Source organism: Talpa occidentalis, unplaced genomic scaffold, assembly GCF_014898055.3.
Source record: "Talpa occidentalis isolate TD23 unplaced genomic scaffold, MPIMG_talOcc4v2.1 talOcc4.7, whole genome shotgun sequence".
NCBI classification, from domain to species: domain Eukaryota; kingdom Metazoa; phylum Chordata; class Mammalia; order Eulipotyphla; family Talpidae; genus Talpa; species Talpa occidentalis.
In genome coordinates, this window is record NW_023605083.1 from 88,035,754 (window position 1) to 88,052,616 (window position 16,863).

The 16,863-nt window shown below is 40.1% G+C and overlaps 2 protein-coding genes across 3 annotated transcripts in view; both read right to left on the minus strand.

Annotated features, from left to right (window-relative positions):
• The window catches only part of ITGAE (integrin subunit alpha E), a 68,790-nt gene extending 65,037 nt beyond the window's left edge, over positions 1 to 3,753 (minus strand). The window contains exon 1 of one of the 2 annotated variants that reach the window (XM_054689742.1): positions 3,714 to 3,753. Coding sequence is in view for 1 of the 2 variants with exons in the window: in XM_054689743.1 (XP_054545718.1) it covers positions 3,714 to 3,750 (37 nt within the window). In the remaining variant the exon portion in view is untranslated. The remainder of the gene's footprint in view (positions 1 to 3,713) is intronic. The other variant, XM_054689743.1, reaches the window with a different exon arrangement.
• The window catches only part of NCBP3 (nuclear cap binding subunit 3), a 30,892-nt gene continuing 15,085 nt past the window's right edge, over positions 1,057 to 16,863 (minus strand). The window contains exons 5-14 of the mRNA XM_037492595.2: positions 15,878 to 16,006; positions 15,611 to 15,687; positions 14,745 to 14,853; positions 11,939 to 12,038; positions 11,542 to 11,645; positions 9,445 to 9,742; positions 7,365 to 7,519; positions 5,308 to 5,469; positions 4,341 to 4,503; positions 1,057 to 3,876 (exon numbers count right to left, since the gene is read on the minus strand). Coding sequence (XP_037348492.1) covers positions 3,768 to 3,876; positions 4,341 to 4,503; positions 5,308 to 5,469; positions 7,365 to 7,519; positions 9,445 to 9,742; positions 11,542 to 11,645; positions 11,939 to 12,038; positions 14,745 to 14,853; positions 15,611 to 15,687; positions 15,878 to 16,006 — 1,406 coding nt within the window. The 3' untranslated portion in view covers positions 1,057 to 3,767. The remainder of the gene's footprint in view (positions 3,877 to 4,340; positions 4,504 to 5,307; positions 5,470 to 7,364; positions 7,520 to 9,444; positions 9,743 to 11,541; positions 11,646 to 11,938; positions 12,039 to 14,744; positions 14,854 to 15,610; positions 15,688 to 15,877; positions 16,007 to 16,863) is intronic.

Sequence of the window (16,863 nt, forward strand, 5' to 3'; positions counted from 1 at the left end):
CACCTCCACTCACTGAGCAGACAGGCAGATGGCCCTGTGGTAAGCTTATGGCTCTGCTACTCCAGTGGCCTCAGCTCCCAAGGGTCTCTTCAAAGTTAGCTGCTTAACTGAGTGTTATTCCAACACTTAAAATAAGTGTTTTTTCACATTCCATGGCTCTAAAGGCAGTCCAACCACTTTACCTGGTACCCAACCAAAGAAATCATGATTGCAACCCACAAGGGTAGGAAACAACTAGGCTGGACTGCAGCATGCTGGTCTTCAACATGGCATCTTCCTCATGGTTTCCTAGAGGAATTCTGATTACACCCCAATTTTATGTTACTCTGGAGTAAGCTGACATTACTGTGAAACACATAGCAAGGTTGATAACCTGGCTCTGGAAGTCAGGAGTAACATCCTGGAGAAGTCTGAGTCCTTGAGGATGAGGTGAAACAGGCAAGGCTGAGGAGGGCTGGGGAGAGGACCAGGGAAGTGTGTCAGGAGTTGGGAGGAAGAGCACTGAGCACAGTCTAGAACAGTGGTGAGATCCAGACAGGTCCAGAGAACCAGTGGGCAGACAGCAAGGATGGGTAAACAGGCCAGAGATACTGCTAGACACGAGACCTTGATCAGCCTGTGAGCTATCAGAGTTCAGAATTTATTCCAAAGACAATAGTGAAGTTTGGGAGGGGTTTTAAACACAGGAATAAGAAAATTCTCCCTGAAGCACATGGAAAAATGCCCAACATCATTAGTCATCAGAGAAATGCAAATCAAAATCACAATGAGTTATCACACCAGAAATTAACAAATGTTAACGAGGATGTGGAAAAACTGGAACCCTCATAGATTGCTGGGGAGAATGAAAAATGATGCCGTCACCTGGGAACATAGTTTGGCAGAATTTCAAAAGGTTCAAGATAGAGTCACCTTTGACCAAGCAATGCCACTTCTAGGTAAATAGCCCAAGAGCAACAAAAACCCATGTCCACACAAAAACTGGTCCATGGATATTCAGGATAGTGTTTTTTTTTTTTAAAAAAAAAAAAAAAAAAAAAAAAAAAAAAATAACCCAAATGTCCACTAACAGGTAGATGGATAAAGTGTGTTTTATCCATATAAAGGAATATTATTCACTTGATTCAAAAAGAAATGAAGTATTGACACATGCCACAACATGGATGGCCCTCAAAGACATGCTGAATGAAAGAAGTCAGTCACAAACAGTCACAAAGTGTACGATTCCATTTATACAAAATGTTCAGAGATAGAAAGTAGTTAATGGTTGCCTGAGGGGGAGGGAGAGGCAGGGGAATAGGGAGTGACTGCTAATGGTCCAGGGTTTCTTCTTGGTGATGAAAATGTTCTAAAATTGACTATGGTGACGGTTGCACAACTCTATGAATAGACTAGAAGCCAATGAAAGGTACACTTTAAAGGGGTGATCAATATACTACATAAATTGTATCTCAATAAACAACAACAAAAGTTTATCCTGGTTGCCATGTGCAGAATGGAGGCGAGACAGGGAAGAGACCAGTAAGAAGGTTACTACAGGGATGGAGGAGAAGACATTGGTTGAACTTAGGGGAGGTTTCTCTGGGATCAGACTACAGAAGGCTAGGGGAGGAGAATTTACATCTTGTGGCAAGCTTCACAAGTTCTCCAGGGTAATTGCTACCTCTCCCAAGAGAGAGAGTGGGAAACAGAAATGAGGTATCTGTAATTATTATCAAGCAGCAAAAACGTATTTTAAAATTTCATGTTCCTCGTAAGAACACAGAAAAGTAGGTAGCCCTGCTGCCCACATGCACGAGGAAGGCCCAGGGGGAAAGCATAGCAGGCCATCTGCCGAGGACAAACCTGACTCTCCTTCCTCACCCCAAATGCTAAAGACAGGCCCATGGCACTCAGGGTACACCTAAGCAACTGCAAGATCTGAACATGTGAGTATAGGCTGGAGAGTGAGACAGGCTAAGACTAAAAACTTCAGGAAATATCTTTAAAGATACTTTTCTGGGTTCTGTGTGTTTTTGAGAATTGTGAAAAGGTCATTGAAGTGAGTATTTTTCGTGGTTATATATAAAGACCCAGGTTTAACTACCTACCACCACCATCCTTCCAGAAAGTCTTCCCTGATCTCTAGCCAGAGGCTGCTGAGAGTTACAAGACCATGGGACAGACGTGCCTGAACCGGTGGGAAAGGGTCACCACTGGGGAAGCCTGAGAAGGGGCATTTTCTGAACATAGCAGAGAGCATGTAAGTTGGGACCTTGGTCACAAAGACACGCTAGCAAACTCAGAGATTACAATGGGGTGGGCTAAGTACCCTCGGCTGTTTCTTTGATGCTTTCCCTACCCGCAACAGAAACTAGTGTCAGCAGCCCACCGCTGTCCTAGCTTTGGGGAGAGGAGAGTAATACTGAGAGGCACCAACAAAAAGCAGAGGCTCTGGTACCAACCCATACATTTGTTAAATAACTAAACTGAGGCCCAGGCTCAAGGAGCAGAGCAAGGGGTTGGCATTCAGGTGTCTGACTCTCAGGCCTGTGCACCTCTCACACTGCCAACTCCCCAAACCCAGACTCCCCCTCAAGAACCTGGCTCTCGGCTGTGTGTTTCAAAGGGCAAGAATAGCTGAGAAACCTTAGGTCTCGACTGGCAGAGCAAGCAGAATCATCTCATTCCTAGAATCCTATTAGGAAGTTGAAACACATCTTGGTTATGAGCTCTAATCTTTCCAAAGGGAAGGGAGGAAAGCTGGTTAACCAACGAAGTAGGGACAACGCCGTTCTCACTGCAGCTCTCAAGTCTCACTTTGCTAACAACAGCGTTCCATGTCCAGCCGCACCACAGTGCAAGCAGCCACGTGACCATCAGCTCAGCCACAGGTAAAGACCTCTGGAATCCAGGGCTGCACTGGATGCCGACACACTCCACACAGGAGTGAAGACATCACAAAAGGGACAAGGACTTACTATCTCTAGCTCCTAAGTTCTAGTGAATAGAAGTGAAACACTCATTTTAAGCCTGCAGAGGAATACAAACATGAACTACTTCAAAACAAAACTCAGATAAGAAGTCAGAGTAATCTACCGCCTTTTTGTGACAGCATAATCTGAAGTTAGACATTAATGAACTAAAATTTCTCTATTAAATGTTATTTGCCAGTTTTGAAGACGTCTTTACGTGCCAGAACTTGGAGACAGAAAGAATAGTATCAGTGTACCACTTCTAAAGTGATTCTTAATAAACAACAGGACCCCATCTCAGATGGATGGATTTTTTCCCCTTCAGTGGCCAAGAAGCAAGATGAACTCTGTACAATAGACAGACTATACAATTAGGATCATTTAAAAATAATGAGACTCCTCTCTTTGCCTTCTTCTAAAGTATATAATATATATTTAACAGCACGTTAAGAAGACACCACTTGAGCTTCCCTTGTAGCCAACAGGAAGTATTTTCACATATAAAAATTAAAAATTTAAACTTTGAAATCATTAATATTTTTTAAACATAATACAGACTTAAAAATTGTTCAACATTGACCCATGACCCCACCCCTAGCACAAAAAATCCACCCCAAATCCAGAAGTCACAGTTTTTTGTTCCTAAAAATCCCACAGCACTGAACTTGATCTTCACTTCAAGCTGATAGCTAACAAGAGGCCCCTAACAGAATCCCCGGGGAGGGATGGAAGCACGATCACGCTGAGTCTCTTATCTACCTGGGCGGCACTGGTGCACCTCTGAGGTCAGGTCCATGAGATTCGGCCCCCACACTAGGGTCCTGGAAGGGTGAGCTGGCAGCTTCCCTCATCTTCCCCCTCGAAGGCTGTCCAATAAGCACCTGGGAATTGACTTTTCTTGGGAAAAGGGTGCTGGTAACAGCTGTCAGGGCCAAGGCAATAGTGAGAAGTTCAGTTCTCTGCTCTTTGGATGAACTGTGTAAAACATTTCTTTTTTAAAAGACACGTTAAAAATATTAAGAAAAACCTCTACAAAATCTGGAGGGCTGCCTTTTCCTCAAAGGGTAAAGCTTGTGGGGTGATGGGAAAAGAATTGAGGGCCCAGAACTATAACTGCAGCAAAAGATAGATTGACAGATGCCCTTCAAAACACATCACATTCTTAAGATGTCTTGCTGAAGCAGCAAGAGCAGAGGGTGACTGTATGATAAAAGTGGGAGGGGCGCCAACTCCTGCAGGGGAGGCTCCTACTGTGCGCCCCACCCAGAGTAAGAATGTCTGGCTTTAGGGCAGCTGGTCAAGCCCAAAGGGCATCAAGACTCTGCCTCTGAACCAGAGCTGCTTTCCCGACTAACTTCAATCTGGAGAGATGGTAAGTTATCTAACCGGCTCTTCTTTTGACGAGACTGTTCTTTCTCCTTAATCAGAGCCCCCCACGCCCTTTGCAGCTCAGAGTCATCTTCCTCAGTGCCAGGCGCCCTGTGATCCATTTTCTTCACGTTCTTTTCTTTGGTCTTGGGTGCGGATCCTAAGCGAGTCCATAAACTACCTGTTTTGAGTGAGAAGGCATTTCAGTTGGGCAGTGAATGCTGAGAAAGAGGATAATACTGAGGAACAGGGGCACTGCCAGCACCCAATGGGCAGAAAACACTGGGGGGTCCAAAGCATTTGCAACTACTAGCAGCCAAGGGCAGGTGATCACATTTCCCTGGTTTCAGTCCCCTCTTGACAAACTGAGGGGTCTGGACCCAGGGACACATTAGAATCACCTGGGAGGCTGTTGATGGTACACCTGGCCCTCTGGTGACTCGCCATTCTGTGTACAACCTCACTCTGCCAGGGTGATGCCCACATCATTCCCAGCTCTAACATTTTACAAAGTGATGGGTCTACTACTCTCTAAACTTTCATAGATTCTGCCCATTATCCCTTAATTTTTTGTACATACTGTATTAATATCTAACAATAGAAAAATATACATTTCAAATTTCATCGTACAGTCACACTATAAAGTAATTAACAGTCTTATCTATAAACACTGTCATAGGATATGTAAAAAGGATGACAATAAAATGCTGTATGGAAAAATAAGAGATGTATATGGAAACTAGAATAGCATCCATGAAACTAAGACGTATTTGTGCTAAGCAAAAAGAACCAGGGGCGGGTTTTTCCTGTATTTTCCATACTGTTACCAAATTATTATTATGACAATGGTTAAAATGGAGAGGTAAACAGTGTAATTTGGCATGTGCTATTTCCTTCCTTCCACTAAGATAGTATTTCTATGCTACACCCATTGTCCTCTGCCTTATCTAATTCCCATCCCCAATCAGTTTTAACTGTCACCAACCTGATTTCTTCTCCCGAGTATCAGAGTAGAGGCCTTTAATGTCTTGCCTGGGAACACCGAGCCTACTATGCACATCAGAAAAGGGTTCTCTCCGCATAACTGGATTACCACCAAAAGACTTTTCTGGAGAATGTGGTCTCTTCCCCAACCGCTGGCGTATATCTAGAAAAAGAAAATGAAAAGCACTACTGTGACCAAGGATGATGTGTACTTCACTGTCCACACTGTCAACATGAGATCTTTTAAGGGCCTGGTGCCAAATCTCCCCAAGTGAGGACACAGGGCTTGACACAAACCAGATATCTAAAAGCCTTCTCTACACTACCCCTCAGTTCTTGATTCCTCTAGGAGAATTTGCACTTAAGGGCTCTCAGAGGGACAAACCTCAACTGACTGCTCCAGCAAGAAATTTCTGAGGCAGAATCAACTATTTTGGCTTTGGGAGGTTTTTTTGATATCACCAAACAGACTAAATAATTTACAAACATTTCTGTTAACAAATAATACTGTAAGCGCTGTGAGGGCAGAAGCCACAATCTTTGAGCATTTAAGAAGTTCTCCATAAACTTAGTATACTTCACAATAAACATAATAAAATTGATGAAAAGCAAAGAATCAAGGGAAGTATAGTCACACTATAAGGTAATTAAAAGTCTTATCTATAAAGACTGCCATAGGATATGTAAAAATGATGACAATAAAATGCTGTATGAAAAAATAAGAGATGTATATGGAAATGCACTACTAGGGTAGTGTAGAGAAGGCTTTTAGATATCTGGCCAGAGGTGTTGTCCCAAGGGCCTCCCCAGTGGCACAGAGGCTGAACCGCTGGGCTGCAAAGCTGCCCGCAGCCTCTGCAGCGCTGGTTCGATCCCCGGCCGCCAGCGAGGGTCCCACATGGCACGCAGACCTCTCCTGCAGCGCCTGCTGCTCCCCTCAGCAGTGTGTTTTGTCAGTCTGCCTGTTCTGCTCCCCACTCTGGCTCTGGAGAATTCTCTCAACCTCCCGCGCTTCTGACTGTACCCAGTGCTTGTATAAATAAATGAATAAATCTTAAAAAAAAAAAGAGAGAGAAGTTATCCCAAACAAAATGTGTTTTTCTTCCAATCCCCCCAGAAATCTGCCTACCCTCTTGAGTTCCCGCTGAAGACAATAGCGACAACAAAAACATGTTTATTAGTAAGTCAGGTGCTGGGGCTTTCCCCATCCTGCTTGTTGTCTCAAAGAGCAGCATCCCTATCTGTACCATCCCCTCAGGCCTGGACCCCTTAGCTTTTCTCCTTTTCCTCCCTCTCTTCCCAGCACAAGTCTTCTTCTTTGGCAAGGTCTGACATTCTTGTCCCTTCTATCACCACAGTCCCTGACTCCTTATTTAATTAACTCTACCCCACCCTATCTTGCCTCCAAGTTATCTTTATGAAATAGAACAAGATATATAAGCTACCTAATTCAAATTCTTTTTTTTAAGTTGATTTTTAACATTTATTTATTTATTCATTTAAGAACCGGGGTACAGGCCAGAGGTACAGGGTGTGAGAGGATTCACCAGAGACAGAGTGGGGCGCACAACAGGCAGGCAGACTGACTGAAATACACTGCTGAGGGGAGCAGCAGGCAAGACAGGAGAGGACTGCTGAGCCATGTGGGTATCTTCCCCGCTGGGATGGAATCCGCACTGCAGAGGCTGTGGACAGCTTCACAGCACTGCACTCAACCGCCTGTGCCACCAGAGAGGCCCTAATTCAAATTCTTAACCATTTATACAATAACCCAAATTAATCAGTTTGGATTTCCTATTATCCTTACATATAAAGTATAACAAAAACATTCAGGGTAAAAGAACTGTCTGGGACAAAAATATTAAAAGTAAATATTATGAAAGTCTGATTAATTTTTATGTCCTAAAGTTTCAATGCCTAACCCAAAATTTGTAAGTGATGAACCAGAAAAACTACATTAGTCCACAGATGGCAACAATTTACACAAGAATTTATCCCTGTCCCACTTTGCTTTCTGGAGCTCAGAATGAACCCAGAAACACAACTGAATGATAATACCTGATTTAGTACTGCTGCCTGCTGGTCGTGGACGTGTATGCTGACGCTTCTCATCTAACAGATGTCGGACATCTGCAAATTTCTCAGGTGGTAATTTGTTACCAATTCGGTTTTTGATATTACTTGCGGATACAGTATCTGCTCTCATGGAGTTCCTTTACAAACAAACAAACAAAAAAAAAACAGGCACTGTTAACCAACTTCTACTGTGGAAGACACTCATGCAACTGTCTCATGGGCTTTGGAGAAAACAATGTAAGAAGAAACCCGGGCCTCCCCTGGTGGCGCAATGGTTGAGCGCTGGGCTGTGAGGCTGCCCGCAGCCTCTGCAGCGCCGGTTTGATCCCAGGCCGCAGGCAAGGGTCCCACATGGTGCGCAGACCTCTCCTGCCGCCCGCTGCTCCCCTCAGCAGTGTATTTTGTCAGTCTGACTGCTCTGTTCCCAGCTCTGGTTCTGGTGAATTCTCTCACCCTCCCACACTTCTGACTGTACCTGGTGCTTGTATAAATAAATAATTCATTAAAAAAAAAAAAAAAGGAAGAAGAAACCCAATCTAATATGGCCAACATCCACTCTCCAATGCCATACATAGAAAACTATTTACAGCCTGCTTGCTGTAAAATGACTGTTGGAGAGAGAGAGCACGGTCCCACACATGGTATCTGTAAGCTATCACAGAGCACATAACTTCAAGTCTCCTTCTCTTGAGACAAACATTGAGAGGCCTGCAAAGGGCTTGAGGCTCTCTGCTCACCCAGGCTGTGATCTGGCTATAGTCAAGACCCCAGAGTCTACACTCCTCTCTAGTAAAGGGCACACTGCTTTGAAAAAACAGATGGGCTACCGTGCGAAGCACCAGCATTATTCTGACAGCATTTGCCTTCAGTAAGTTCTCCAAAAACTAAATATAAATATGTGCACAAAACCACAGAAACAAGCCAGTCTGACTTTTTCTCCTCACACACCACCAAGAACGTTTAGGGAAAACATCTCTGGACTCCAGCTCTTTGAGTTGTGCATATGCTATCTGCTCTCAGAAATCTGTTCATCCCCACTGGTAGTCAAACAAGGGTATATTAAATATAACTTTTTTTGGCCCATGAAATTTGAAAAACTTAGAATGATAATATGAAAGGTTGGTGAAGCAATAGGCAGTAATGAGTAAAACCTTTAAGGAAGTAAATGTACCCATACCACATTTTAAAACATGTGCATTGCTTTGTACAACAACTGGACTTGGAGGAATTTATTTACTTAGTCCAACAGTAAGAAAATAAAAACCTAAATGTCCACCAAATAATGGACTGGTTAACTAAATGATGGTACTTTCAACAATGGAAAATGAGAGGTGTGTGTACAGTATACATGTTGGAAAATGGGAGGTGTGTGTATAGTGTAATAAATGGAAAAAGCAAATTGCAAAAATATTATAAAAAGCATCACTTCATTTTTATACAAGTATACCTGTAATTCCTCCACATCTTATGTATACGCATAAAACTAGCTGGGAGATTATTCACCCAATTGCTAACCATTGCTATCTTAGGAGATAATAAGATTATAGGTCATCTTCACTTTTTATGTAATCTGTAATTTTTCTTTTTTTTTTTTTTTAGAGGCATGTTTTTTATTTATTTGTTTTGTTTGTTTATACAAGCACTGGGTACAGTCAGAAGCGCTGGAGGGTGAGAGAATTCACCAGAGCCAGAGCGGGGAGCAAAGCAGGCAGAAGGACCGAAGTACACTGCTGAGGGGAGCAGCGGGCGGCAGGAGAGGTCTGCGCACCATGTGGGACCCTCCTCTGGTGGCCGGGGAGCAGCCGGGGATCGAACCAGCGCTGCAGAGGCTGCGGGCAGCTTCTCAACCCAGCGCTCAACCGCTGCGCCACCGGGGAGGCCCGTTATCTGTAATTTTTCTAACAGACTAATTCTTGTATACTGAGAGGGAAAAAACAGATGCTTTTATTCAAATTTTATAAAGGACGAAAATTAGGACAAGTGATGATAAAATTAGAGGAAGTTGTAATGAGTCTAAAATTAAAATTAAAAGCTAGCATGACAAAAAAGAAAACAGATTTACCTAATATTTTTCAACTGAGATTCCACTTCATCAGCATACATAGTCATTTTCATGCTCTTCTTTGGTGAAGGAGTGGAAATCATTTTCAGTTCTAGATCATAGTCCATTTCGTCGGAGTCTGAGCTGCTGGCACTGGGCCGCCTAGAAGCACTCCGTTCCCGGGTCTGCTTGAGCGTGGGGAGCTCCTCATGGTACTCGACCACCACCCTGTCATCTGCATCCATGTCCTGGTCCTCTTCCTCCTCTTCTTCCTCCTCTTCCTCCTCTTCAATGGGTTCCTCGGGAACATTCACTAGTCCTAAGGAATTTAACCAAAAAAAAAAAAAAAAAATTAGGAAAAGCACTAAAAATTACAAGTTCAATTTTCTATTCTAAGTCAGTGACCTTCTTAAAAGGTGGGGTTCCCATGGCTGAGATCTTATTGGAGTGCCAATCAGTTGCCATTCTGATACCAACAATAGGAAAACAGACAGGTAAAGTATGCTCTAACATACAAAACATTTAAAGTTACCTAAAATACAGTCAATCATCATTACTCACAAATTATCTGCAAATCTGCCAAATGTATTGGCAAGTCCAAAACCAATGCCTGCAGAACTTTCAGGGTCATTTGTGGATATGTGCCGAGTAAAAAAAAATCTGAGTCAACAGACATGTACGTTCTCAGCTGGTCCAACAAAGCAACAGTCTGCCTTCTTGTCCTCTCTCTCATACTATCCACAAGTGTCATAACTACGGTCTACTGAGTACCACGTTTTCCACATTTCTGGGATTTTTTTTTTTTTTTTGGGTGATTTCACTGTTTAAAATGGCTCCAAGAGTAGTGCCAAAGCTGTTCCAGTGTTACTAAGCACAAGGAGGTTGTAAAATGTACTGTGCAGAGAATACCTGCTAGACAAGCCTTGTTCAGGCATGAGTGACAGTGCTGCTGGCCCTGAGTCCAATGTTAATGAATCAACAGTATGTATTAAAAGGTGTCTTTAATCAGAAACACACATCAGACAAGTTTATGTATTGATCAATTAAAGAAATGGCACTGAGAGAGCTCTGAGAGGTTTAGTAATGCTACTTCAAAAAATCATGGTGACTTTATAGAATATAATACCACAAATAATGAAAATCAACTGTAACTTTTAAGTTCATAAAAAATGTTTATGCTAAGTGGGAGAAGCAGAATAGAAGGTATATATGTATCCTCAACAGTATATTTGTTATAAAGACAAGAAAAGTAAAATGAAATCAGTTATATTAGAAAGCTAGAATTAGGAGTAATTTGCATTTTATAGCTTTAATATAAAGATTATATGAATAAAAAGATTATAAGAAAATATATTAAAGTAACTGATATTGGAAAAGTATAACTAACAGAGAAATATGTGCATTATTGAGATACAGATTTCAAATAAACAACTTTAGATATATACATTAAATAAAAATGCAGAGGCTTCACCTCTCCCTGATACAATGAAAAATGTGTATGCATGTTATCCCATGTTCATATGCTGACTTGGCTCGCTCTGCAAAGCATACAGATTTCAGATTAAGTTCAAAATAAAAACAAATCTTTATCAACATAATGAAAATGGTTCTTTAAAATAAGCATGAAAAGGAAAAAAAGGGAGAGAGTAAAAGAGGGAGGGGAGCCAAATGAAACCCAAGTCATGAATACCCCACTTTTCTCAAGTATTCATATGCATGAGCCAATGAGTGCAGAACACTGGACACAACGATCTAGTTACATTATCAGATAAAGGAAAAATTCAACCAGCTCATCGGATAAAAAACTCTTGAAAAATTTTTCAAACAGTTTTTGATATTAATAGAAAAATTAGAGTCCTATGAAAAGTTTTATTTTAACTTTCCCTTTTTCACATTTGGTCTTTTCTGTTAGAACAGCTTTTATATAATCATTTGACCTCTTTGTATGGGCAACTTAAAATTAACTGTGACTTGACTTACTTTCCTATATGTTGGCAGAGGGTGAGGGCAAGGAAGAGAGGATGATAAAGTTTGGAACCTTAAAAGACTGTATTAAGAATAAAAATATGATTTCGGGAGCCAAACATGTGTCTACCCAAGAGCTGAGCAGGCAACTACCGGAATGTCGGTGTTTATAGGACGTCAAGCCAACATCATCCCCAATCAGGGCTCTCTTCTTGATCACATCCCGCTGAATGCGACGGGAATGATATCTTCGCTTCCTGCAACATTGTCAAAACAAGCAGATGATAAAAAACCAATAGTAAGGACCCTGAAATCCACTAATTAATTTCAAGTACACACTGATACAATGTTGGAACAGATACATTCTAAATAAAACTGAAATTCAGCATTCTCACAGTTTACCACCATTAAGAATCTTGACTTCTGCCTTCTTGCTTTCCTTTGAGTTTATACATGGTGTTGACATTCCACTGCAGAATATCAACTTAATGATTAAGAAAAGCTTAGGTACTATACAAATTATTTTTAAATTTTAAGGTTTTGAACTCACCAAGAATTACTAAGAATTCCTTTCATGCCTCCATAATTTGGATTCCCATATTTCATGTAATACTGACTTCTTCTGGCTGCTCCAAGTTCCTTTTTGTCATCTAAAAAGTAATTATAAAAGTTACCAAGATTTCCTGTGAGTGTAAAGACAATGTTGAATGGTTAGAAAAAAAAAAAAAAAAGATTAAAAAAAAAAAGGATGTTTTCCAAAGTTGGACCAGCACAATCTGCCAACAAAAATGAAAGATACAGTGTCAAGGGTTGGAGCAAAGTATAGAACTGAATGAGGCAAAACTGCTCTTAAGAGGATGACTGACTTCAGAGTAAATACTACAAAAAATAAACAACAATATAAGATACAAAGCTTTACAAAGCATGAAAGCTTCAGTCATTACAGGTGGACAAGAATCAGAAGATTTCTAGGAGAGATGGCATTTCACTGTCTCCTGAGAGATGATATTCATTTCTGAATGATGATATTCTAGTACCACAGAAGCAGTTAAAGAAACAGACTATCACAATTCCATATATTTGGTAAACTATTTTTTCTAATTTATCATGATGTTCCTTAAAGTGGCTTAAAGAAAACAGCTGTAGGGCCTCCCCGGTGGCGCAGTGGTTGAGCGCTGGGTGGCGAAGATGCCTGCGGCCTCTGCGGCGCCGGTTTGATCCCCGGCTGCTCCCCAGCCACCGGAGGAGGGTCCCACATGGCATGCAGACCTCTCCTGCCGCCCGCTGCTCCCCTCAGCAGTGTACCTCGGTCCTTCTGCCTGCTCTGCTCCCTGCTCTGGCTCTGGTGAATTCTCTCACCCTCCCGTGCTTCTGACTGTACCCAGTGCATGTATAAACAAAACAAACAAATAAATAAAATAAATAAAACATGCCTCTATTAAAAAAAAAAAAAAAAAGAAAACAGCTGTAGTACCATACATGTAGAATGCACTGAAACAGCCACACTCAATGAATAAATGAAAAAAATATTCCATTTGCCAAGTTAAAATGCCCAATTAATGGGAGAAAGATGGCCAGTGATCACACATATTTTCATAATTTAAAGGCCTTTCACAGTTCCTTGGTAACCTGCTGACTACAATGGACAAAACCGCTGTGAATATATCCAGTACCACAGGTGAACTTAGCGGCACAAACCGATATAAAAAAACATGCCCACCAGTTCCTTGAAGAAATGGCTGATTCCAGATTGGAGGCAGGGAAAGTACAAGTTGAATCTGGAAAAACCAGATGTTTTATTGTACCATGAAATAGTAAAGTGCTCAAAGAATGTAAACACAGTAAAACAAAGAATGTAAAAACACACCTTGATGGGACTCTACTAACTAAATCCAAGACAATTTGTGAATTAAACAATGACAATAAAGGAAAAGAACCCAATGAATAAAACAAGTCTCTGTGAGTCTAATCTGATATACATAAGTAGGTTAAAAAAATGGAAAAAAGAAAAAGCAGACTGCCAACAAATGAAAAAGTGGAATTTAAAAAATCACCAATGAATGTTTAAACTATTGTTTAAGGTTTGATGATCAATTGGCTATTTACATAATCTCAGAGTATCTTATCATAAACTTTTTATAATAGAAAAATAGTTACTTCACAGTGGAGAAACCTGGTAATCATTACCCTAACTAAGTGATAAAAGTAAACATTTCTGGGAATGGGACAAATATCACGATTCCTGATCTAATGCAATGAAAACGACACACATTACTCTACAGTATTTTTGCCTAAGATGCACAACCCAAATTTAATCTGGAGGAGACAAACACAAACTGAGAGTCTACAAATTAGTGTGTTACAGTCTTTAAAAATGTCTCAGCCAAGTAAAACAAAATAGAGGAGTTGTTTCAGATTCAGGGAGACTTAGCAGTCGAAGCATTCTTAAACACTCAGCCCTGGAGCAAATCCTAGATTAGCGGGGGAGTAGTATAAAGTATAATCAAATTTATTTGACAATTATCATCATCATTATCAAGATCTAACACTTACACAGCATTCACTGTATGCCAGGCAGTTTTAATATAGCCAAAGAAATTATTGGAAAAACTGATAAAATCTGAATATGGACTATAGATGAGGCAATGGTATTAAGTTAATGTTATTATTTCCTGATTTTGATAACTATGCTGTATGTGAGTCAAAGTTCTTCAGAAATACATATTGAAGGATTCAGGGGAGAAGAGTTACCATCTTCAATTAATTTTCAAATGATTCAAAAAAATATATATAATTTGATGAACACAAAATTCAATGTGCATAAAAAGCCTTACAAATTGGAGGCTTTTAATTTTATTCCTTAGAGAATAAAAGCTAATGACATTATCAGCAATGTCTAGAAGGATATTTCTGTGGTAAATAAAAAAATAAAATTTTATAAAGTTTTCACAGTTCACACAATAAAATGGCTAGAAAGCACGAGTCAAACTGCCATTAACAGAAAACAACTCTAGGCAGAAATCAAAAAAGTATGCCAGGGCCTCCCCTGGTGGTGCAGCGGTTGAGCACTAGGCTGCGAGGCTGCCCGCAGCCTTTGCAGTGCTGGTTCGTTCCCCAGCCGCCAGCAAGGGTCCCACAAAAAAAAAGAAAAAAAAAAAAAAAAGTATGCCAATAGCTAATATTCACTTTCAAAGTAAAAACTCCAACTCAGGTAGCTAGCACAGATAATAGCTTGAAGGGACTTTGAAATTACTTGATCTAACTCCCAATTCATAAGAGCAGGGATGTCATTCAATAATACATCATTTTGATTAAAAATAATAACTCAATGCCAAATGCACCTCTATCAAATTTACCTTTTGTAGCAAATCTCATGAATAACCTATTTCCTTTAGCAAGTTTGTTAGCAGGACGAAGATCGTTCCTTAGGAGAGATTCTTCTTCTACCTGAGACAATGTGTCCAACTAAGAAAAGAGAGCATTTTCAATATAAAAAATATAGCTCTTTTTAAATATTTATTCAGCAAAGTTACCATTAATTAAAAAAGCATTCTACCTTTAATAACACTCATCAGTATCACAGAGCTAGTTTCTCTGTTGATTTCTAAGTCAGAGGTCTTCCCTCACCGCCTTGTCTAAAAGAATAGTCTCCACATTCTCTATCTGCTTACCCTTCTTTTTCTTCACAGCACTCATCACTTCCTGACATTATATTACATATCTGCGTATCTGTGTATTGTCTCTCTTCCCCACTAGAATGTAGGCTCCAAGAGGGCAAGGACTTTGTTTTGCTTGATGCTATATCCCCAGCACCTAGAATTTGGTATATAGTAGGCACTCAGTAAATATTTTTTAAATGAATACATTTAATATTTCCAACAATAGTACATAATCCATTAGGAAATATGTCATGATATGCTTTTTCTTCATTTTACTGATTAGACAACACTTCAAACCATTTAAACCATTTTGGTTTAACTTCAAACCAGTTAAACCATTTTCTTTAAGACAGAAGTGTGAGTACTAGTCTAAGATCTTAAGAAGAAGCACTCATTACAGTCACAAAGACCAAAAGCCCGGTGCACATTCAGAACGTCTAGTTGTGAAGCCAGAGGAAGAACACAACCTACCAAGCCTTTAATTCTTAACTGAAAAAACAAAATGAGCAAGTTTTGTTTTGTTTTTATAGTAAAACCACACATATTTTTGCCCTATTACTAACCTCTACATCACTTGCATTCTCATCTTCAACTTCTCCTTCTTCAGCCTCATCATCATCTGAACTGTCTTCCTGCTTGTCTAAAATGGAACACGAGGGACAAGATGAACCTTAACATAACTCCATTTCAGATAATTTAAAAATCCTACATTTTCTCCTCCTATTCACCTACCATCCAAAACATCATAGCTTATTTCAGAAATAACTGGCACAGATGTTATATAATGCTCTATACTCAAACCAAAAAGTCCCTCCTTCGTGTTCAGTTACCTTTTTTACTTTTCTCAGATGACTTGTCCTCAGTGGCATCCCTGCTTCTTATCTTATCCAGGGCTGGCAGAGAGCTCATATTGATGAGGGCTCGTGTGGCTGTCATTTCATCCAGCCAAACCACATTACCTAAAATGAAAAATAAATGTTACATTGTACCCAAATAGCAAGTTTCTTAAGAGCATAATACTAATTGCTACAGCCTTATTAGCTATAGACTGGCATCAGGAAACGTACGAAGCGACTAATGAAAGGAAATACAAAAAGTGGTAATAAAATCTTATTGATGAAATTAGCCTAGAAATGCATTCCCAAACAGGTTCCATAAAATAATGGTCAAGTATTCCAGAGTTCTGTATGCTAAAACTGTCTTGTACACAGTGGTGCTTTGTAAGCCTTCATAGTTCATGATAATGATAATGGTTTAGATTATTCTTTAGACTATTGCCCTCTACAGGAAAGTCTTCTGCTGTTCCTCTTCATTCAGACATGTTAAAGATGCTAAAGTGTGGGTGATGATGGTATCCATCAAGGGAGGCAGAACAATCACTAAGTAGTAGCAACTAATTTAATTTGCTTCTTTAAGGAAGAAAATTTAACAAGAAAAAGGTTTTGAGACATTTTGTTTATGTTTAAAATAGGATTTCTCAAACTCTGCTACCCCTATAGCTCAGTTTGGGAAACGAAATTCTAAAGATTCTTACTTTTGTTACTAACATATCACATGGCCTTGGGCAAATAATCTCTTTTCTCTGTTTCTCAGTTTCTAATGGACATTATGAGGTAGTTGAACTGGATAAATTCTAAAGGTTCCTCTGACTCTAATTAGTCCTTGCTACAGTTTTAATGACTTAAATCAGGGATCAGAAAACTATAATCTTCAGGCAAATCCCAGACCACTACCTGTTATTTGTTTCTGTTTACACCAGCTTTATTTAGGTGTAGTTAATGTACATAAATTACAAATGCACCACCTATTTTTGTAA